At 48.9% G+C, this 22012-nt stretch overlaps 1 protein-coding gene across 1 annotated transcript in view; it reads right to left on the bottom strand.

Annotated features, from left to right (window-relative positions):
• RRP12 (ribosomal RNA processing 12 homolog) overlaps window positions 1-15467 on the bottom strand; it is a 32394-nt gene extending 16927 nt beyond the window's left edge. The window contains exons 1-15 of the mRNA XM_036265251.1: window positions 15301-15467; window positions 14364-14593; window positions 11236-11319; window positions 9639-9715; window positions 8998-9103; window positions 8673-8789; window positions 7644-7782; window positions 7430-7557; window positions 6169-6267; window positions 5487-5578; window positions 3701-3812; window positions 3377-3474; window positions 2026-2140; window positions 907-1049; window positions 565-686 (exon numbers count right to left, since the gene is read on the bottom strand). Coding sequence (XP_036121144.1) covers window positions 565-686; window positions 907-1049; window positions 2026-2140; window positions 3377-3474; window positions 3701-3812; window positions 5487-5578; window positions 6169-6267; window positions 7430-7557; window positions 7644-7782; window positions 8673-8789; window positions 8998-9103; window positions 9639-9715; window positions 11236-11319; window positions 14364-14593; window positions 15301-15439 — 1801 coding nt within the window. The 5' untranslated portion in view covers window positions 15440-15467. The remainder of the gene's footprint in view (window positions 1-564; window positions 687-906; window positions 1050-2025; window positions 2141-3376; window positions 3475-3700; window positions 3813-5486; window positions 5579-6168; window positions 6268-7429; window positions 7558-7643; window positions 7783-8672; window positions 8790-8997; window positions 9104-9638; window positions 9716-11235; window positions 11320-14363; window positions 14594-15300) is intronic.
• Between the last annotated feature and the right edge of the window lie 6545 nt (window positions 15468-22012).

Raw genomic sequence — 22012 nt, 5'->3', positions numbered from 1 at the left:
CATTTATGGAGCAACTGCTGAGTGACAGGCACTTACATGATTATTTCATTTAATCCTTGTGTAGCAATTATTGTCCTCATTTTACAGATGAGGAGCAGACCCAAAGCATTGAATACACTTGCCCAAAATCAACAAACTCAAGTGGCTGAGCTAAGATTTGAGTCTGATCTGTTCAACCCACATAAGGTCTTTCTTTGTAATGACCACATAGTGTCCCACAGTGGGCTTTACCATAACCAACTTCTAGACCCCACTGACAGACGTGTAGGTGGGGTTAGAGTTTCTACTAGGAACACCTCTGTATAGGTATAAATCGCTGTGTGCTTGTGTAATTACTTTCTTAGTGGCAGGGGATGTCTGCCTGCCACAGGGCGGGCTCCTGTATCGGGGAAGGCCGGGCCAGGCCTCAGAGCAGAGGGGAGGGACCGCCCCACTGAGTTAGGCACTCAAGCGCGGGCTGGCCACCTGTTTGGCAGAGGGAGGCTGGCGAATGTCCTAGAGCTGGAGTGCTGGACCTTCCCAACCCCTTCCAGCTCAGCTCCAGGACAGCCGTGGGCACCTTACCTTTGTTCTTCAGGGTGGTAGCCAGGGGCAAGAAGTAGGTGGTGAAGAAAGCAAGTCGTGTTTCCCGAACATGGTCCCGGATGACGGGCAGCAGCCAGCTCCGTGGGAAATCCAGAGTCTCTCTGGGAGGAGCAGGAAAGGCCCAATGAGGAAGAGGTAACAGCCTGGAGGGCAGCATACCCAGCAGTGCGTCCCCTGCTGAGCTGAGGACCATGTTGAGCCCTGCTCTGGCCTCTCAGTGACTCCTACACAGCACACAGAGACTTCACCCAGAGGAGTGGGGACAGCAAGCTACCCGGCCCTTCTGGGGCTCATCTGGAAGCCAACCAGGGTCACACTTACTCAGAGCCATCAATTTCCAGAGGCACAGCCTGTAAAACCACCTCAGGCCCCATGCTGGACACCGCAGCCCCTACGGCCTGGTCCAGAATCGCCGTGTGGGGGAAATGAGGGGAGAGGCGCAGGTCACACAGAGACTGGAGACACTGGGGCAAAGAGAGATCACACATCAAGACGCGCTCTCAGTGCAAGCACCCACAGCTGCGTCTGAGCCATCTCCAGACGATGAGGTCAGGGGTGCGGGCCCAGGTTAAGCTCAGGGTTAGAGGTAACAAACCAGTAACCAAATGTAACCCACTGATGTTTGGCCCCTCCCCAATGCTCCAGGAGTAAAAGAAAAAAAGTCTGTATTCGTTAATAACGTAAAAACCAGGATATTTTTTATACAAATGTAGATTTCCAGTTTAATCTTGCAAGATGGAAAGGCCTGCCAAGGCAGACCTGTGTGCGACAACTGCAAATGAGCAGGCACTGAGGAGCGCAGCCCCTGGACACAGAGCTGCCCCTCAGGTTCAGCACAGCCCGAGCCTCGCTCCTCGTGGACCTCTCGGAGGAAGTCAGGTCTGCCACCCTCCTCTGTTAGAGCCCGGGCCAGGTGCCCCTGCCACCCCAGGTAAAGGGAGGGGGTCAGTGAGGAAGGTCCACAGGCTGGGGGCTGCTCACCTGCTGAAGAGGAGTCTGGGGCCTGTCCTCATGTCCCACCCTCTCCCAAAGCTGTTCCCTGATCCTTAGATGGTTTACACTGGGCTGCAGTCCCCTCCCTGAGACCTGAGGCTGCTTAAAACACTATACTCACTCATTACAGAAAATTTAGAGAATTAAAAATGAAAAGATAATGGATAGGGATGAGAGGATCACACTGGTTTCCTATTCAAAGCCAACTCCGACCAATACTAGTGAGTAGGTGGAGTGGGCTCTTGCCCCTCTTCTTGCCCCTCTCTTTGTTCCTCCCACAATGGCCCAGTCATCTTCCTGGGGACACAGTACTGGGCACCTGCCATGGACACTGTGGCAGTGGGTGGAGCTACAGTGATAACAGAGACGGAGGCTCCTTCTAGGAGCCCACAGTCCAAAAGCCCAAGTGCTACTTCCTGCCCTGGCCCACGCAGCCACTCAACTCACCTTCTTCATCACAGGGTGGGCCTGCCTCCCACACGCCTCGAAGAAGACACACAGCAGCTGCAACACGGAGCTCCAGGCCGCGTGAAATTTGTATGTCAGGCCCTCTTCCACTGCCCTGCCAAGGGAGCAGGCAGTCAGGGCCGCGGCCACCACCCCCTGGGCCCCAACCAGGAAGCCAACGGCTGCCACAGGGGTTACAGACCACCAGCTGGCCGCTCAGGGCAGGGCCCCAGGAAAGGCTGAGTGAGAGAACTAGAATTTATGAAGTGGTCCCATTGCTCTCTATGCCGAGTTTAATTTACGTAACCCTTGCACTTAAAGAAAAACATATGATGCAGGTTACTTGTTCCATTTTCAGATGGTGAAACTGAGGCTGAGAGAGATGAAATAACCTGCCAGGGTCACCCTGCTAGTGGCCAAACTGGGCCTCCAAAGCCCATGCTTTGGGGCCTGACTGGTGTGGGATGGCAGGGTAAGGACAGGTGGTCTAGGTAGAATGGGGACGCTGCACCAGGGAGGGCTGGCCCAGCCACCAGCCCCTCCTGCATGTGTACACCTTGCTGGGCTCCCAAAATCTAGCCCCCTGGAGGTGTTAGGCAAGAATGGCCAACAGGGGTCAGTGTGGGGAAAGGGATGGGCTAGAGGGTGGGGCAGCTCTATTCCTGTTCCTGAAACTTCATTCCAGATGTGTCCACAGGAAATGGGCCTGTTTCCTCACGAGGCATAGTACCTAAAGCACCACACCTTGGAGCTGGGCAGAGAGACCCGGAGGAGACCCCCGGGATCCTAGCCCCTTTCTTGGGACCACTCAGTGCCTGGTGCTGCAGGGCTCCTTCCTGCCTGCTGGGAGGGGGAGGTGGTCAGAGGCCGTGTCTGGCATGGCTCCTCTCAGAGGTATGGACAGCAGGTCGGCACATGATTAAGGGTGGACTCTGAGGCCAGGCTGCCATTTATCAGTTGGGTGACCTCACCTTGCCAATCTATAAAATAGGGTCAGTACCTGTCTCCTAAAACCAGGACTACTAGTAATTTCTACGTACTGAGCATCTAACTAGGTGCCAGGTACTGCTCTGAGCACTTTACACACAATACCTCCTGTAATTCTCCCCTGCGTCAATCCCCTTAACTGAGGTCTGGAGACCCTGAGGTATCGAGAGGCGGAGGAACTTGCCCCAGACGACTGGCCGGAGAGCCCACACTCGTGAGCACCACACTATGGCACCTTGAACGTGGCCCATGATCAAGCCAGCAGCAGCTGCCGTGGCACCGTGCACACGCAGAGGTCTCTCACTATAAGAATCTTCTGCAAGGCACACCTTATTCCTTCTTATCTCAGATGCTATGTTCTCACCTGAACATCTTGGCGACACACTGGGCAGGGCCTGAGGCTGAGGAGGTCACGGAGCCAATGTCAGCCATGTGCGGAGCGACACATTCCTTCAGGATCTCCTGCAAAAGGAAGCCGCAGCTGTCTGGGCCCGAGGCAGCCCCCAGTGCCATTCAGCCCTCCTAGCTGCCTGCTCCCTGAAGCTTTTAGGAAGCCTATCCCGCCCCAAGAAAGAACCTCTTCCCCAGGATGCAGCAGGAGGTCTGGGGCGAGCTCTGGGAGGACAGGCAGCTGGCAGAACCCCTTGTACTCTTCCCCACTAAACCTGGGGCTAGGGGGCTGCCGTACCTGGAGGCTCTGAGTGGCAGCTGTCACCACCTGCGAGTGGGGAGAGAGGAGGCAGGTGGTCGCAGTTCCAAAAAAGCGAGGGAGGTGGCCCAGCCCCAGGTCCCGCTGAAGCCTGTCAAGACAAAAGACTTCTGTGGGGCCTGCCTGGCCCTGGGTCTGGGGGACAGATGACCCAGGCCCAATGACAGTCACTGGGGAGTTCTGCAGGACCCTTCTTGTGGGCAATTTTTAAAAGTGCTGTCACTCAAGTAACAGCTAAATGTGGTAAAAAACCCAAACAGGTCCTCAGGGTCTAAAATAAATGTCTTCCTCACCACACCCTTCTCACAGCTGACCCTCAGGTGCACTTCCCAGGGGACAATTAAGTTAAGTTTCTCAAGTACTCTTCCAGAAATTTTTATACAAATACAAACATACAAAATAATAACAATTGATAACATTTATGTAACATTTACCACTTGCCAAATACTGATGTAACATGCATTAATTCATTTAAACCAGCAAAAAAAAACCCACCTAAAACAAAACAAAAAAACATGAAACCTTGCAAAAACTGAGATTATCTTATTACAATTCCCATTTTATGGATGAGGAAACTGAGGCACAGAAGTCAAGTAACTTGCCCAAGGCCGCTGAGCTAGTGGAGGGAGGATTCAGGATTTATGCCCTGGTACTCTGGCTCCAGAGTGTGCAAATCATCACAGCATCCACGCTGTTCTGCACCTTGTTTTCCTCACTGTATCTTTGAGGTCTTTTTCACAGCAGCACGCACGCATCTACTTCAGTTGTTTCTGACGGCTGCCTAGCATTTCACTGTTTGTAACCAGTCCCATCCTGGGGCACGGTTAGGTCGTCTCTAGGTTTTTTGCCATTACCTATGGTGCTACAACAAACATCTCCTGACACAACTGTGGAAGTCTTGTAGGATAAATCCCGTGAAGCGACAAATGAGGCTATTTTGCCATTTCCCGGTACGTCTGCATGAATGGTGGTTTGGTGCAGGGAGGACGTGGGCCTGGCAGACCTGGCGGTGCCCTTTAACAACCTCATGACTAGCTGGCTGGCAGGACTTCAGGTTCTGGTCTGTAAAATGGGCTAAGGCCTTCCTCATGGGGTGGCTGTGATCAGTGAGGTAAAACATGGGTGCGGAGCAGCCAGCATGGAGCCTGGGGGAGAGCAGGCCAACGGGAACCCTTCCGTGGAGAGGACAGATACACCCGGGTGGAGCCTTGGGGGTTTCAGAGACCCTTCCTCCAGGCAAAATGCAAGTCACCAATTGACACACCTAGTTTTTCCTCAGTCTTACTTGGGAAAAGTGGAATTATCCAGAAGCTGCTGCTACTACATGGACAAGCTCAACTGGGAGCAATGGCAGAGACACAAAGCAGGAACTAGCCCCGAGGAGGGGCCGCTGACCCTGGTGGGAGTGGGGCAGAGCTGCAGAAAGCAGGTGGTATCTCCTGAGAAGGAAATCAACTGCACAGGGTGACACCAGGGCTGACAAGATCAGGATGGCACCTGGGCCCCACCCGAGGGCCGTACCCTCGGCCTGTCCTCGCAGCAGTTGGTCCACGTTCTAGGAGGAAAGGCACGAGCCCCAGCCAACACAGGACATGCTACCCAGCCCCACGCCTCGTAAAAACAGAAGGTGGTCTCTGTACACTCCCGTGGGACTGCCGCCATCCCCAGGAAGCTCAGCCCCTCTGCAGCTTCCAGCTCACGCCCTTCTAGTCTGCACCGCAGGGTGCCTGGTGGGAGGCCGGGATGCTCCTCCACCTCGCCTCACCTGACCAGGTTGATGTGGGCTTTCTCCATGACCTTAAGCCAGGCCAGCAGTGGTTGTAAGTCATTCTCACTGGGAAAGTAGTCATACAAGGCCTAGAGATGAGACAGGAAATAAGCAAGTGTCTGAGCAAGTACGTTCGGCAGCAGCCCAATGACAGTGACCCCTTCACCCCTAGGCACCAGCATGTCCCAGCGACAGGCTGACACGCAGTTCTGGAACTCACAGCCCCTTGGCCTTCCCAGCTCCACAAAGCCCTTCTAGTTCTGCTTCTATAGAAGAAAAATTTCAAGGAGCAGTGGAGTATAACTTGGGTCACACAACCCACTGTGAACCTGACTGAAGCCACAAAACCCTTCCTTGGAAAAATGCATGTTTTTCTGTACATCTAACAAACAATTTCAGGGAGTTTCTGCACCTTTCCCCAAATCCATCCACAGATCCCTAAGGTTGTGATCCCTGCTCAAATTTCCATGAGACATGCTGAAATCGTTAAGTTAACGACCACTAAGTCAAGAGTCGGCTCCTCCAGCTCCTGTGGATGTGGCCCGGTGGCCAGCCTCCCGGCTGCCTGTCTCCTGGTCTCCTGCAATGGGCAGCCCACTTAACTGCATTCTGCAGACAAGCACAGGACCACCCCACCTCACCCCAACACAGCCATGCCCTCCCCACCGCCAATCCTCACCGTGATGATCTGGGCGTTGAGCTCTGCAGGCAGGGTACCAGGGCCAGGCTGGGCATGGAAGAGGCTGTGAAAGGCCTGCATGGCACAGGCTGTCACCAGCTGGAGAGGACACACAGGCTTAATGGGCAACCCACAAAGCCCTGGGCTCCTCACCCTCCCTCTAGCCAGTAGTTTGGAAGGAACACCCAGCCCCCTGAACCTCAAACATGCCGTCCACACCTGGACACTCAGAGCACTGTCACTTCAGTAAACCTTGGCGGCCAGTAAAGAATTTTAAATGATTTAAACAGATAATTGAGAAACACAAAGAAAGTATTTTTAACATAAAGGACTAAAAGATGAAAGAGCAAGCTATAAATGGTTTGCATACTATAATTACAGCTGTATTTCATGTTTTCATGTATGTCAGTTTATCCAACGAGATGTCTGCAAGAATACACAGCAAGTTGTTGGCAATATTTATCTTAGGAAATGAAACTTGGAGGGAAAACAAAGACTTGTATTTTTTACTTTATGTACTTCTGAATGTTTTTTTCCTTTTAAACAGTGATCATGCTCTTTTTTTAAATATGTTTTTATTGATATTTTAGAGATAGGAAGGGAGATAGAAACATCAATGTGACAGAGATACATCGATCAGCTGCCTCCTGCATGCCCCCTAATGGGGGTCGAGCCCATAACCCAGGCATGTGCCCTGACCAGGAATCGAACCAGGACCTCTCAGTCCACGGATGATGCTCAATCCACTGACCCACACTGGCCGGGCTGATCATGCTTTTTTGATAATATCTTTAAATATGAATATGAATAAACACTACAAGAGAATACATGAAGATGAATAGAATGTGCTAGGATGGCAGAAATGTAGAGGGTCAGTTTCATGTATCTTTAACGTCACCATATAGATGTCAGTAAGTTAGGGGAAAAAAGAGAAATAACTGAGACTGGCTAGAGCAGAGCTTGAGGCGGGAGGACTGACACTTGACCAGCCCCACTGTGGCGCCACCCTCACTCTGCCCTGGTCTCTGAGGCCAGCTCCCAACTGCACTAGGACCCGGAAGACGGCCCAGCCAGCCTGCCTGACACCGGGGATGAGATGGCATCCTGGGCTGTAGCTAAGAGCAGGGTCAGGGCAGAGACACTCAGGCCCTGCTTTTGGCCTGACCAGAGAGTTCCCCAAGAACCAGCACTGCGGCCCGGGGTCTGCAGCTATCCCCCCGGCACTCAGTGTGCCCGCCTGCTGGCTTGGGCCTGAGCTCACCACATGGCTCAAGGTCATGACCCTGAGCAGAGTCTCACTGCAGCTCTTCACCAGGCCTTCCGGAAAGCAGGGCAGCAGGTCCTTCAGCAGTGTCAGCATGTGCAGTGTGGTGGTGGCCTCCTTGGAGCCTGGCGGAAGAAGGGAGCTGAGCTTCCAGCCCACTCTCTGCAGCAGGCCCGCCCTCCCGCCCTCCCTGCCCTCAGCCGGCTCCCACCTCCAGACTTCTCAATCTCCTGGACACAGAACTTGGCGGTGGAAGTGGCAGCAGGGTGGTGGGCAGGAGCTTTCTCACCAAACATGAATTCACTGCCCTTGATAACTGAACACACTCCATGCTGGGCAGCCTTCCGGATCTGAGGTGCAAAAAAGGGGGTCAGGGCTGGGTCAGAACTTAGTCAGCAGCTGGGGTGGTCGGCACAACTGCCCCCGACAAGTGGTGACCACACGCTTCCCACACGGTCAGTGCTGTACAGACCCGGCTCCCACTCCGGCTGCTCTCCTAACTCCCCAGACGGCCAGCTGCTGAGCTTCCGTGTCCTCACCTTCTCGCATGGGATCCATCCACTCACTAGTCATCAGTGGTGCCGAGTGTCCACCAAGCCAGCACTGTTCTTCCCTGTTCTTAGTGCTGGCAGTGTGGCAGTGAACGGGGCACACAACTCGTGTTCTACTTGGAGGCAGAAACCACCAATCGTACACCAGAAGGTAAAAGTACTTAGCAGACAATAAAGCAGGGCTGTTACTTTTTATATGGCAGTCAGAAAGTGTCACTCCAGTAAGTGACATTTCAGCAGAGACCTGAAGAAAGTGAGGGGAAGACCAGGCGGACACCCACAGAGAGGCAGGAGCCACCCGGATAAGTACCCTGCACGGTGAGCGGTCACTGTGACTGGTATGACTATTACATGCGCCCTGCCCTAAATTTCAGCAGGGAAGCATGGCCAGCCAGCGCTTACTGAGCACCTGCCATAGCAGGAACAGCACCAGGATCACTGAGTCTCCCTACACTCACTGCCAGGTTGGTAGTGTTATCCTTCTTTTATAGCTGGGAAACCGAGGCTCAGAGATTAAATAACTTGCCCAAGCTCGCAGCACAAGCTGTGAGTCCAGTATCAATCTCAGGCCTGTGTGACTCAAAAGCATCCCACTCCCCAACCCACTGAGGGCAGCCAGCCCCGCCCCGCCCCGCCCCGCCTCCTGGAGCGCGGATCCATTCCCATGTTCTGGGGCCCAGCAGCCTCACCTTGGGCTTGGTGTGCACGGTGAAGCTCAGCAGCCCGTGGTACACTTGTAGGGTCACGGGGTAGCCCCAGGCCTCCAGGTCCTGCTTCCGCAGAAGGGTGGCCAGGCATGAGAGGACCTTGAAGGGGAGAGTCAGGGTCTCTCAGCTCCACCCTCTTCAGCCAGGCAGGGAAAAGCTCAATTTTCACTGACTCCAGAAAATCCAAAAGGGATCCGTCTGCATGTCCACAGACTGCCCATACCCCGCTCAGGGAACATCCAAACTTTAGCCAAATCGGGTGGGCTCTGGAAGGCACCAGAGGAGAAACTGAGAAGCAACTACTAACCCATCGAAGGGCAGAGGTGGAGCCATTGCTGGCCTGGGCTGACATGATGTCCATGAAGGCTTTGGAGGTATCAGAGAACTTCTTAATGAGCACAGGGCTGGGCACCCTGCGGGAAGAGAACAGAGAAAGTCAGAACCCAGAGGGGCCTCCAAGAGCAGCTGGTACAACCCCAGCCCTGGTCTCAAGGAGGGAGGCAGTGCTGGCCTGTCACTCAGCAAGTGAGAAATGGTCAGGACAACAGCTCACTCTTCCTGATATATAGTACAGCGAGATCTCCATGGCACCTGAGCTCTCTGCCTCCCTCATCTTCTCCACTACCCATTCTTTGTAGCACCCACTGGATGGACCCTTATAAACTCAAGCCAAAACTCTCCCCATCTTCCCCCTGGCTGCAGGTCCCCAGAAAGCCTGGCATCAACATTCCACCACCCTCTCCTGCCCCGGGGCTGCCCCCTTCCCAGGCATCAGCACTCACTCTTATCTACAACCTCCCAAGCCACCCTGAGCCTGATGCAGAATGCCACCTGATACTCCGGTATTCTTTTGTTCTTTTTAACAATTCCTCGACCCCGTTCCTCCCATCCACACTCCCTTCTCCTCTTCACAAAGAGCCTTGGGGTCAGACAGACGCCAGGACTCACCGCTTCAGGACAAGGTTCAGCAGGTAAGCAACAGCGGCCAGAGACTCCGGGGACTCCACCGCTTCCATTGTTGTCATCTGAGGGCCAGACCACAGGGTATGAACAGGAAATGTGCCATGCGGGGCAAACTGGGTGCTGAGGGGCACCGTGTGCCCACAGAACAGTGAGGACCAAGAAGGTGTCAAAGGTTTAAATCCCAGCGTTGCCACGGTTTGTGCAGCAACTTAACTTTTCTGTGATTCAGTTTCCTTATTTGTAAAATAGGTATAATAGTACTTAACCTACAAGTTGGTGTGAGGCTTAGTTGAATTAATATGTGTGAAACAACTAGAATAGTGCCTGGCACATAATAAAAACCCTGTATTGCTATGTAATTTCATTAATTTTTTTTCTTTATTGATTTTTAGACAGAGAGGAAAGGAGAGAGCCAAAAACATCGATGAGAGAGAACACTGATTAACTGCCTCCTGCATGCCCACCACTGGGAATCGGGCCTATAACCTGGGCATGTGCCCTGACTGGGAATTGAACCAGCGACCTCTTGGTGCATGGGTCAACGTTCAACCACTGAGCCACACCAGCCAGGCCTGTAATTTCATTTAGAGTAGAGATTGGCAAATTTTCTCTGTAAGTGCCAGCTAATAAATACTTTAGGCTTTGCAAGTTATCTATAGTTTCTGTTACATATTTTTTTGCATGTTTTTAAAACATAAAAACTGCCCTGGCTGGTGTGCTCAATGGTTAGAGCATTGACCCACCCACTGAAGGGTCACGAGTTCAATTCCCAGTCAAGAACACATACCTGGGTTACAGGTTCGATCCCCAGTCCTGGTCAGAGACTGTATGGGAGGTGACCAATCAATGTGTCTCCTCATATCAATGCTTCTCTTTCTCCCCACCCCCTCCCTTCCACTCTCTCTAAAAATCAATGAAAAAAAATCCTCAGGATTAACCAAGAAATAAAAAAATAAGCCCAGCCAGTGTGGCTCAGGGGCTTGAGTGTCATCTCATGGACTGAGAGGTCCCAGTTTAATTCCCGGTCAGGGCACATGCCCGGGTTGTCAGCTCGATCCCCAGTAGGGGGCGTGCAGGAGGCAGCGGATGGCTATTTCACTCTCATGTCAATGTTTCTCTCCCTCCCCCTCTCCCTCTCCCTCTCTAAAAATCAATAACAATTTTTTTTACAAAGTATCATCAGACATCAAATAACTTCTGGAAAACTCCATGACACACTCATGAGAGAATGAGAGTGAAAGGGAGAAATGATGCTCTAGGATTATTATGGAAATAATTTTGACCTAGCCAAAGGGTCTTGGGGAACCCCCAGACCACACTTTGAAAAGCATTTTTCTAGAGGATTCTCTGGGCCTTGTTCAGCTTCATAGATCAAGGGGATATAACCAGAGCAGTGGATTTTTGTTTTACATGAATGATGCAGCAAATACCACCAGCCTTACCAAGCCACTGGAGAACGACTGAAGTATTCACCTCTTCAAGGCTGTCCTTTGCTCCCTACATGCCAGGGGCACCTGTCTTCTCTCTACAGTCTGAATAACCTACTGCTCTGAACACCCACCCCCAAGTCACACCCACTCACCAGTGCTGCAAAGTACTCAGTCTCCGTCTCCTTCCCTCCCTGGGAGCGAATCACCTCTGTGACAGCAGCCAGAACAGCACAGATCTGCGCAGGAAGAAGGCACCTATGACATCTATTATAGACCTAACCACACCCAACAGTAACCTCTTTCCCTTGCTCCTTCACAAACGAATCTTCTGGTAGCCCAGAGATTGACGAGATGAGCAGCACTCACAGCCTAGCACAGAGGAAGTTCAGAACATAGCATTCCACCATTTCTAGGTTATAGAAATACCTGCACAAATGTGCAATCATTTATGTAACAAGTATGTTCACCGCAACAACAAAGTGGAACTGAACCAAGCAGCCACCAATAGGGAATTAATATTATACTATTATTGTTATTATTATTTTTTTTAGTCCTCACCCAAGGATATTTTTCTATTTATCTTCAGATAGAGTGGGAGGAAGGGGGAGAGAGAGAGAGAAAGAGAGAAACATCAATGTGAGAGAGACACATTGATTGGCTGCCTCCCACACGACTCCAACCAGGGCTGGGGACCAAACCGCAACCGATGTACATGCTCTTGACCAGAATCAAACCTGCAACTCTTTGGTCTGCGGGCCAATGCTCTAACAGCTAAGCCAAACCTGCCAGGGCAATACTATTATTATTTAATAAATAATGATAGACTCAAGTACCTTGTTACTATTGAAAAACATAAGGAACAACTATGTACATTAACATAGAAATATTGTCCAGTAGGGGAAAAAGTTGAAGAACACTGCATATAAAATATAATCATGCTTCAGTAAACCTAAACAAAATATAGATAAGACTATACAAAAAAGTCTAGAACAGCAATGTTGACAAGAAGTTATTGTGCATCTGAAATGTGGCTAGTGTGACGGAAGAAATGAGTCTTTAATTTAAAATTTTAAATTAATTAAATGTAAAAATAAATATTTGATCCAGTTATTGGAAAACAGATTTAGAACAACTTGGATATAATGAACCTACTTTTGCAACTGTAAGTTTTATGAACTCTAAATACAAATCAAGTACTTCCAACAAAGATATAGCATCCAAAAGGAGATGTTAAGGTAAAATACACACTAGATTTTGAAGACTTACTATGATAAAAAGTAATGTAAAACATCTAATTTTTTAATATTGATTATATAATGAAATGATATTTTCAGTATATCAAGTAAAATTAAATACATTATGAAGATTAATTTCCTGGCCGGGTGGTTCAGTTGGTTGGAGCATTGTCCTATACATCAAAAGACTGTAGGTTCGCCCTGGCCGGTTTGGCTCAGGGGTTAGAGCGTCGGCCTGAGGACCAGAGAGTCTTGGGTTCGATTCCCACTAAGGGCATGTACCTCGGTTACAGTTTGTTCTCGGCCCTGTTTGGGGTCGTGTGGGTGGCAACCAGTCGATGTGTCTCTTTCACGTCAATGTTTCTCTCTCTCTCTTCCTCCCTCTCTCCCTCCTGCTCTATCTGAAGATATATGCAAAAATGTCCTCAGGTGAGGATTAAAAAAAAGATTAGAGGTTTAATTCCTGGTCAGGGCACATACCTAGGTTTCGAGTTCAATCTCAGGGCACATACCTAGGTCGGCACACATATGGGAGGCAACTGATTATGTTTCTCTCTCTCTCTACTTTTTTTAAAGCATGGCCACTAGAAAATTTTACATCATGTTTATAACTTGTATTACATGTCCGTTGGACAGGAGCCCAGGTAGATATACAATGATCCATTAACCGCAGCTGCCATGAAGTACAGCTTTCACATTTCATTCTACTCACATCACTTTGGTACCATTTATAATTTCGACATTTTCTTTTTGTTTCTAATTATCAGAGAAAGTTTACATAGAAAATTACAGAGGTAGTAGAAGTGAGCCAGCTGGGTTGCTTAGGCTCAGGAAAAAAATGACAGAAGCAAAAGAAGGGCCCTTGGAGCTTGGGAGAGGGAAAGGCAAAGGTAACGTCCTGGGGGGAAGAAAAATGGGATGGGAAAGGTGCAGTGTCTCCCTAGACTGGCTGACAGTTTTCATTTAAACAATAAAAAAAGCGGTTTGGTTCTCTCTTTGAAGCAGGGTCCTGTTCTTCTCCCTCCTCTTCTTTCCCCAGGGTGAGCTTTCTCTCCCTTCCCCTCCCCCTCTCCCAACCCCAAATAAGTAAATAATAAAAATAAATAAACAATGAAAAAATATAAATATACATAATTTAAAAATATAAACTAAAAGCAGCAAATTTAATTGTTACATAAAACATTTTCCACTCTGGCCGGTTTGGCTCAGCGGTTAGAGCCTTGGCCTGTGGTCCAGAGAGACCTGGGTTTAGTTCCTGCTAAGGGCACGTACCTTGGTTGCAGTTTGTCCCCGGCACCGGTGGGGGTTGTGTGGGTTGTGTGGGTGACAACCAGTTGATGTGTCTCTCTCGCATGGATGTTTCTCTCTCTCTCTTCCTCCCTCTCTCCGTCCTGCTCTATCTGACATGCAAAAATGTCCTCGGGTGAGGATAAAAAAAAAAAAAAATTTTCCAACAGGTTAGTAGGCATGAATTTACTCGACAAATGTTTCTTTTTTTTTTTTTTATCCTCACCCAAGGACATTTTTCCATTTTTTTGTTCAGATAGAGTGGGAGGGAGAGAGAGGAAGAGAGAGAGAGAAACATGTGTCCCATGAAAGGGACACATCGAGTGGCTGCCACCCGCACAACCAACCAGGGCTGGGGACAAACTGCAACCGAGGTACGTGCCCTTAGCGGGAACCAAACCCAGGTCTCTCTGGACCGCAGGCCGACACTCTAACCACTGAGCCAAACCGGCCAGGGCACGACAAATGTTTCTTGAAAATATTCTATGTAAAAAGTCCTGTGTCAGTACAGTTGAAGTAAAAATTGTTTGAAAAATATTTCTACCGTAAAGGACTTCACACTTGAGCCGGGGAAATGCTGTCAGACAAAGCAGAACATGGAACGTGCCACAGGATAAGTAATAAGTATGGACACAAAGGGTAGGAGAGGTGACGCATCATTCAGAAATCCCAGCTGCTGTCACCAGACAGCAAGAAAATAAAAAGCATGAGTCTGGTCCCTCTTCACTATCTCACGCCCTCCTGATCCTCCCAGATACCTCCTTGTGGGCAGCCGAGTTGGACTCCCAGAAGCGCTGCACTTTGCTGAAGGTGACATTGGTGCAGTCGGAGAGGCCGCTCAGGAAGGTGGCGGAGGACTTCTCCGTGAGAGCCAACACCTCCTCTTCTTCCATAGTCGCCTCCGGAGCTTCGCTTTTGCCCAGGTGCAGGGACCCTGACTGCAGCTCATTATGCAACTTCAGTGCATCAACTGTCAGGTCGCTCTTTCCTGAAATCCAGAGGCACAAAATAAGGCCCTTTGGTGAGGAGAAAAAGAACCACCTCTACGAAACAAACCAGTGGGGTCCAGGCCCCCCAACTCAAATGGCTGAATTCTCAACGCGGTCTTCCTCATCAGCCCACTGTACACCTCAACTTAGAAAACCCAGAAAGGGCCTGGCAGGTGTGGCTCAGTGGTTGAGCATTGACCCATGCACCAAGAGGTCTCCGGTTCGATTCCCAGTCAGGGCACATGCCTGGGTTGTGGGCCCAATCCCCAGTGCGGGGCATGCAGGAGGCGGCCAATCATTGTTGTGTCTCACTGATGTTCCTATCTCCCTCTCCCTCTCCTTTCTTCTAAAAATCAAAAAAGAAAAATTTTTTTAAAAAAGGTTTCTGCTTCCCTGTCCTGATGGCATAAGCGCCGGTGGGTATGGGCTGGGGCCTGCACTGAGGGGCCTGGAAAATAAATGAAGGCGAAAGCGCTCTGAAAGAGCCACCAGGCTAATTATTGCCACGAGTCCCAACTCTGACACCCTCAGACAAGTCATTTCCCTACTGCGGACTCAGTTTACGCGTCTGTTAATAGGGAGGGTGGCCCTTTACAGCAGGCTCCAGATCCAACAGTCCAAGAGATGACAGGCCTAATGCCCGGCTGGCCCAGGACCCAGGTGCCCAGAGCCCCGCCGCCGGCCGTGCCCGGTCTGACTCTGCTACCTGACGGCCGGCTGAAGAAGCGGCTGCGTGCGGCCTGGCGGTGGCGGCAGCTGGCGGGGTTGCTGTCGCTGCTATGGCCTTTCTTCCAGCGCTTCAACTTGGCGGAGACACCGGAGGGCAGCTTCCCGGAACGACCCATGTCTACTAAATTTAAAGGACCGGCTGTCAGGGACGCAGAAACACGCGGAGAACCCACGTGGGTTCTCGGCGCTTCACTTCCTTTTCCTCTGGCGCCACTTCCGGGCTTGCGACCGTTACCATAGCAAAACAGTCAACATCCGGTTTTACGTGACCTCCCGGCTCAAGATTCCTGGGCGCTCAGAGGAGTTCCTCGCTGGGGCGGGAGTTGGGTTGCTCGGGAGCCCCTGGGCTCCTACTCCATGGCCATGGTTTCTCAGGAGTGCGCCACATCAAACTGGAATTCCTTTGCAGATGAAAAAACACACCTAGCCTGGCTGGTGTGGCTCAGTGGCTGAGCGTGGACCCTGCACCAAGACATCGCCAGTTCCTGGTGGGGGCACATGCTCCCCCATCCCCAGTGGGGGGCATGCAGGAGGTGGCCAATCAATTTTCTCTCTCATCCATGTTTCTATCTCTCTTCCTCTCCCTTTAAAAGTCAATAAAGGAAAAAAAATTTTTCTTTAACGAACCTATATTTATATTAATTTTTAATACAATTTCAAAAGTTAAGTATAAAAATGCATTTATTTGGAAGAGTCAAAACCTGGCCAAACCTGAAAGAGTAAAAATCAGTTTGGCTGAAAAGAGGTAAAAACAGTGAGTGATGCTCTAAACCTGCTTAGCTATGTTTACTTATTACTGGGGATACTCAGTGGCTAAGCTATCCTTACCTGAAGAACAGCACTCAATCCATTCTTGTCAATCTCTTCTTCTAATTCCACTTCAGAACCAGCAACCAATCTAGAGCTCATTCTCAATCCCCTGTAACTCTCCCCCCAAATCCTTTAACCTTACAAAAGACGCTTCCCTCCCCTCTCTTTGAAGGCATTCTCTCCCTCGCTTAAAGTCAATAAATCTGATTTTGTCAGACTAAGACTTGATCCTGGTGGGTTTTGACTCATTAGGCTTTAAATATTCATTTTACAACTTTTTTTTTTTTTAAGCTCCCATTAATAAGACACTTCAAAAGTCAATCTTCTAAATCAGTGATTTTCAACCATGGCACACTGGTATGCCATAAGAGAAACCTTGGTGTGCTGTAAGAATTTTTAAAGCATGCAACACTTGACTATTTAGCCAGGGGTACTGACCTTAGATTGTCAAATAAAAAAAAACGACAACAGCCAACACAATAACCATCCAGTGTGAATGAATCAGATGTATACCTATTCTGCCCTGGCCGGTTTGGCTCAGCGGTTAGAGCATCAGCCCATAGACCAATGAGTCACAGATTCGATTCCAGTCAACAGCTCATACTTCAGTTGCGGTTCGACTCCAGCTCTGGTCCGGTTGTGCAGGAGGCAACCAGTTGATGTGTCTCTCTCATGACAGTATTTCTCTTTCTCTTCCCTCTCCCCACCTCCCACTCTATCTGATGATAAATAGAAAAAATATTCTCAAGTGAGGATTAAAAAAAAAAGTTTACTTATTCTATCAGATTGGCAGAAAAATATAACATTTTTTTGGTGTGCTGCAGAATTTTAGTAATTAGTTTATGTATTCCATGAGGTGAAAAAGGCTGAAAATCGCTGTTCTCAATGAACCAGAAGTCAACAAAATTTTTGCATCCAGCTTCTTTCACTTGATACAATGTGAAATTTCCCCCTTGCTATTGTTATTATCATAATTAGCTAGTCATTAATATTAGTAGTAGGAAGAGAGCAAAGGGCAGGCCAGACATTATAAGGCATGGTCATCTGAGCAGCTTCACCAGGAAACTACAACTTCACACTCCCCAGGGAACAACAAGTCCATTTCTTACAAATCACTGGGGGAAGGGATCAAACAAAGTTGGAAATGGGCGAATGTGCAGCGAAGTCTGGGTGACTTAGGGAAGGTGCTTGCCTGTCAGTCTAGCCTGGTGAATAATGGGTTGGCTAGTAGGGTGAAGCCACTGCAAGCACGTGAAATCTTGGAAGGTTAAAATCCTCATACAGTCGCACTGGTGTGGCTCAGTGGTTGAGCATTGGCCCATGCACCAAGAGGTCACCGGTTTGATTCCCAGTCAGGGCACATGCCCAGGTTGTGGGCCCAATCCCCAGTGTGGGGCATGCAGGAAGCAGCCAATCGATGTTCTCTCTCATTCTCACTTCCTCTCTCTTTAAAATCAATAAAGGAAAAAAAAATTTTTTTAAATCCCCATACAGGTCTGGTCAGTTTGGCTCACTGGGTAGAGTGTTGGCCCCATAGACCAAAGTGTTGCAAGTTCAATTCCCAGTCAAGGGCACGTATCTGGGTTGCAGGTTTGAATCCTTGCCCCAGTCCAGGTGCATGGGGGAGGCAAAAAATCAACATGTCTCTCTCACATCGATGTTTCTCTCACTTCCTCTCTTCCTCCCTCTCTCTCCACTCTCTCTAAGAATCAATGGAAAAAATATCCTTAGGTGAGGATTAACCAAAAATAAATAAATAAAAATCTTTATACAAAGAGTTTTCTCTTTCTTGTTGGCTTTTGGGCTCTTACCTTCTGGTTCTCCCTCAGTTCTCTCTTGTTCCATGACCCACACTCGCCTGCCATGTGGCTGTAAGTAGCCTCATGGCCCGTGGCCGTGGGGACCACACACACAATGGACTGCAGCTGGGAACACAACCTAAGCTAGCCAAATGCTCGACTGGACTGTGCTTTAATATGGGGCAGAGGCTCTGGGCTGTGGCTTTAATTCTAGCCCTGCTAAAGACAAGACTGGACTCTTTCCATGGCAGGACTGATGGAGATGGGACCTTGGAGGGAAACTCCCTTAATTTTACACCATTAATAAAGCTTTCTGTAAAACCCATGATACCCCATTCTCCCATGGGGCCCTCAGGACATTGTTTTCCCTATGGCACCCCAAGAACTCCACTTCCACTGATAACACTATGATCTAAAAGTTTGTGTCTCCACCAAATTCATATGTTGAAATCCTAACTCCCCAAAATAACAGTATTAGGAAGTGGGATATTTGGAAGGTGCTTAAGTCATGAGGGTAGAACCCTTCTCATGAATGGAATTGGTGCCTTATAAAAGAGATTCCAGAGAGATCCCTACCCCCTTTCCACCGTGAAACACAGTGAGAAGGCAATGGCTATGACTGGGAAATAGGTCCTTACCCAACCATGCTGGCACCCTGATCTCAGACTTCCAGTTGCCGGAACTGTAAGAAATATATTTCTATTGTTTACGAGCTACAAAGAAATGTCAAAACTTAAGATGTACTACTTTGGGCACATCCTGAGAATGCAGAGTTTTGGGGAAATACAATAATGCTGGGGAAAATAGAAAGCAGCAGCGGTTAGAGCGTCGGCCTGCGGCCCTGAGAGACCCGGGTTCGGTTCCCGCTAAGGGCACGTACCTCGGTTGCAGTTTGTCCCCGGCCCTGGTTGGGTCGTGTGGGTGGCAACCACTCGACGTGTCCCTTTCACGTCGATGTTTCTCTCTCTCTCTCTCTCTCCCCCCCACACTCTATCTGAACAAAAAATAGAAAAAATGTCCTCGGGTGAGGATAAAAAAAAAAAAAAAGAAAGCAGTAGAAAAAAAGGAAGACCAAACATGAGATGAACTAACTGCATAAAAGAAGCCATAGGCACAAATCTACAAAAGCTGAACAGGGCTATTGAGGGCAGGACTTTGTGCATATCGTTCATAGGTTCACCAGGAGTCAGAGTCAGAGTCAACTAAATGGCATGTAACACACACATAAACTACCCAGCCTGTGGTACTTTGTTCTAGCAGCTTGAACAGACCAAAACACCCCTTGTGCAACAAAGATTCTCACAACTGGTTGCAGCTGATCTCTGGGGAGCGTATGAAGAACATAGACTCCTAGCATCCTCTCCACAATATAAATTCCACAACAGGAATTTTGTCTTTGTCACTTTCATTCTCAGCACCTAGAAAAGTGCCTTGCCCTTAGTAGGCACCCAACAAATTACTGCTGAATGAATGAATGAGTATACAGTGTGTTGTGGAGAGAAGAGAGATTAAAACAGGGCACAAATTATAAAAATTCAAGAATAAAGGTAAATACTAATGCTTGTAATTAGTCTTTATTTAGCCAAACTGAGATAGTCTTTCACTTCATAGCTAGAAACTGAAAGCTCAAAATATACACTTTTGAGGGAGTTAAGAAGTGCCAAAAAATTGAGTCTTGGTTTAAGAACCAAGGAGCTGGGAGTGGGAAGTAAAGGGAAGAAAGGAGTAAAATTCACGATACTACAATACTGAACTTCATCTAAGTAGAACCATTGGTGCTGGAAGCAGGCACCTGAGGGGTCATCTAGATCACAGGTCACATGCTGGTCAGTACTTTCACTGCAATAAAATAAATACAGTAAAAAGGTACTGGTGTTCAAATGTGCTTTTTTTCTATAAAGCAATAGCGAGAATGAGTGGTAACAGGGTTTTTTTGTTTGTTTGTTTTTTAATCCTCACCTGAGGACATTTTTCCATATTTTGTTCAGATAGAGTGGGAGAGAGAGAGAGAGAGAAACATCGATGTGAAAGGGACACATCGAGTGGCTGCCACCCGCACGACCCAACGAGGGCCAGGGACAAACTGCAACCAAAGTACGTGCCCTTAGCGGGAACCGAACCTGGGTCTCTCTGGACCGCAGGCTGATGTTCTAACCGCTGAGCCAAACCGGGCAGGGTGTGACAGGGTTTTTTTCAAACACTATTATTTGCCAAAATAATGAGAGGGAGAAAGAGAGAGAGAGAGAGAGAAACATGGATGTGAGAGCAAAACATCGATTGGCTGCCTCCTGCATGCCCCCTACCAGGGATCAAGCCCACAACCCAGGCATGTGCCCCGACTGAGAATCAAACCAGCAACCTTTCGGTGCACGAGATAAATAGCTAAACTGTGGCAAGTAGATAAAATGGAATACTATAGTATTCAGCTGTATACAGCAATGATGACTGCCAATCCCACAGCAGGTATAATTTAAGTTGAATGACTCCAGACCCAATAAAGTACATATTGCACGATTCTAGATGAAGTTCAAAACCAGGCATAAGTAATCTACAATATTAGAAGACAGGATAGCAGTTACCATGGTGGTAACACTGAGAGTAGTTGCAATGAGTGTGGTAATATTCTATTTTTTTTTTTTTTTATCAGAAGGGAGTTTACATGGACATATTCACTGTGTGATAATTCACTGAGCCTTGTACTCATAATTTGTGTCCTTATTGGCTTACTAAGAATAAAGAGTGGTCCTCACACATAGAGCAGAGAGAGCATAAAGATGGTTGATGTGAGAAAGGGTCACTGCAGGGAAGACAGCCCGGCGCTGACTCAGAAGCCTGCACCGCCAGCCGCAGGTGTCAACATCTCCACCCTCTCTCGGGCCCCACTCCTGGGACACAGTCTGAGGCCTGGCTGAGGCTGAAAATGGGAACTGGTGGCCTGTGGAGGAAGAGGAAGCCAAGTTTGGAAACTGTTGTAAGCAAGCTGGCATTCATGGCCCAGAGGTCTAGATGTGGGGAAAGTTGCTGAAAGAAAGCAGAGGAAGTGCTGGGTTCAAGTTTGAACTTTACTGCAAGACACTGAGCAAGGGTTTAGCTTCTCTGAGTGTTCAGTACATATTCTTAAAAGCAGTGATGATAACACTGAATCCACTGAGCTACTCTGAGGATTCAATATGAAAGTGTGTGTATGTGGGAGCGCGCGCGCGCGCGCGTGCACGCCAAAATATGCAGGACTCCAAAAATGTTAGTGGTACCTCGTGAAGAGGATGCAGTCATGCAACTTTGCCACCAGAGGGAGCTCTACAAACAACCAGTTAACGGTAAAACCCTCCAGAGAGACAGCAATACCAACTAGGCAGGCTGGGATTTTGCAAATCAGATGGGGAGATGAAGAGGCCTATGGCGGTGACAGCTTTCCCATCCTTTCCCTAAGCAGCAGACACCTGCTGGCCTCCAAGTGAGTCTGCATCACAACTGGTTAGAGCCCCTGGGTGAACCACCAGTCTGGAACGGGCATTGGAGAACCACCGGTTATCTGCTGACCCTCCATCCTAAGATAACTGTTCAGAGCCTCCTCCAGGTGGCATGTGGTGAGAGAACAAGAGGCATCCAGATAGCCTGAGCACAGACTCTCCCAACTCCAGGGTTCACCTTTTTGGTGAAGAACCAACCTCCCTAATGCTGAATTCCAGCAACATCTTCCACTCGGAAGCATTAGCTACCTCCACGATTAGTCACATTACATATGGCTAATGAGGACCACTCACATGTATAGGATGGGTCCTGTGGTTATACTCTCTGGGTTAGAATCCAATCTGGACTACCACTTGCTGTGTGACCTGGAGCAAGTCACAGTCCTCTCTGAGCCTCAGTTTTCCTCATCTGTAAAATGGAAATAAGAAGCCTATCCATAGGGTTTATGGGAACTAAGTAACATAATACATGTAAAATGCTTATTAGCACACGGCTCGGCACATAGTGAGCAGACACTGAGTGTGAGCTAATTATTATCTAAAAAACTCTTCTTAAGATCCAAAACACCGCCCTGGCCGGTTTGGCTTAGTGGTTGGAGCATCGGCCTGC

Source organism: Molossus molossus, unplaced genomic scaffold (assembly GCF_014108415.1).
Source record: "Molossus molossus isolate mMolMol1 unplaced genomic scaffold, mMolMol1.p scaffold_m16_p_17, whole genome shotgun sequence".
Taxonomy (NCBI): Eukaryota; Metazoa; Chordata; class Mammalia; order Chiroptera; family Molossidae; genus Molossus; species Molossus molossus.
The sequence above is the reverse complement of the archived record's forward strand: the minus strand, read 5'-3'. Positions and strand labels throughout refer to the sequence as shown.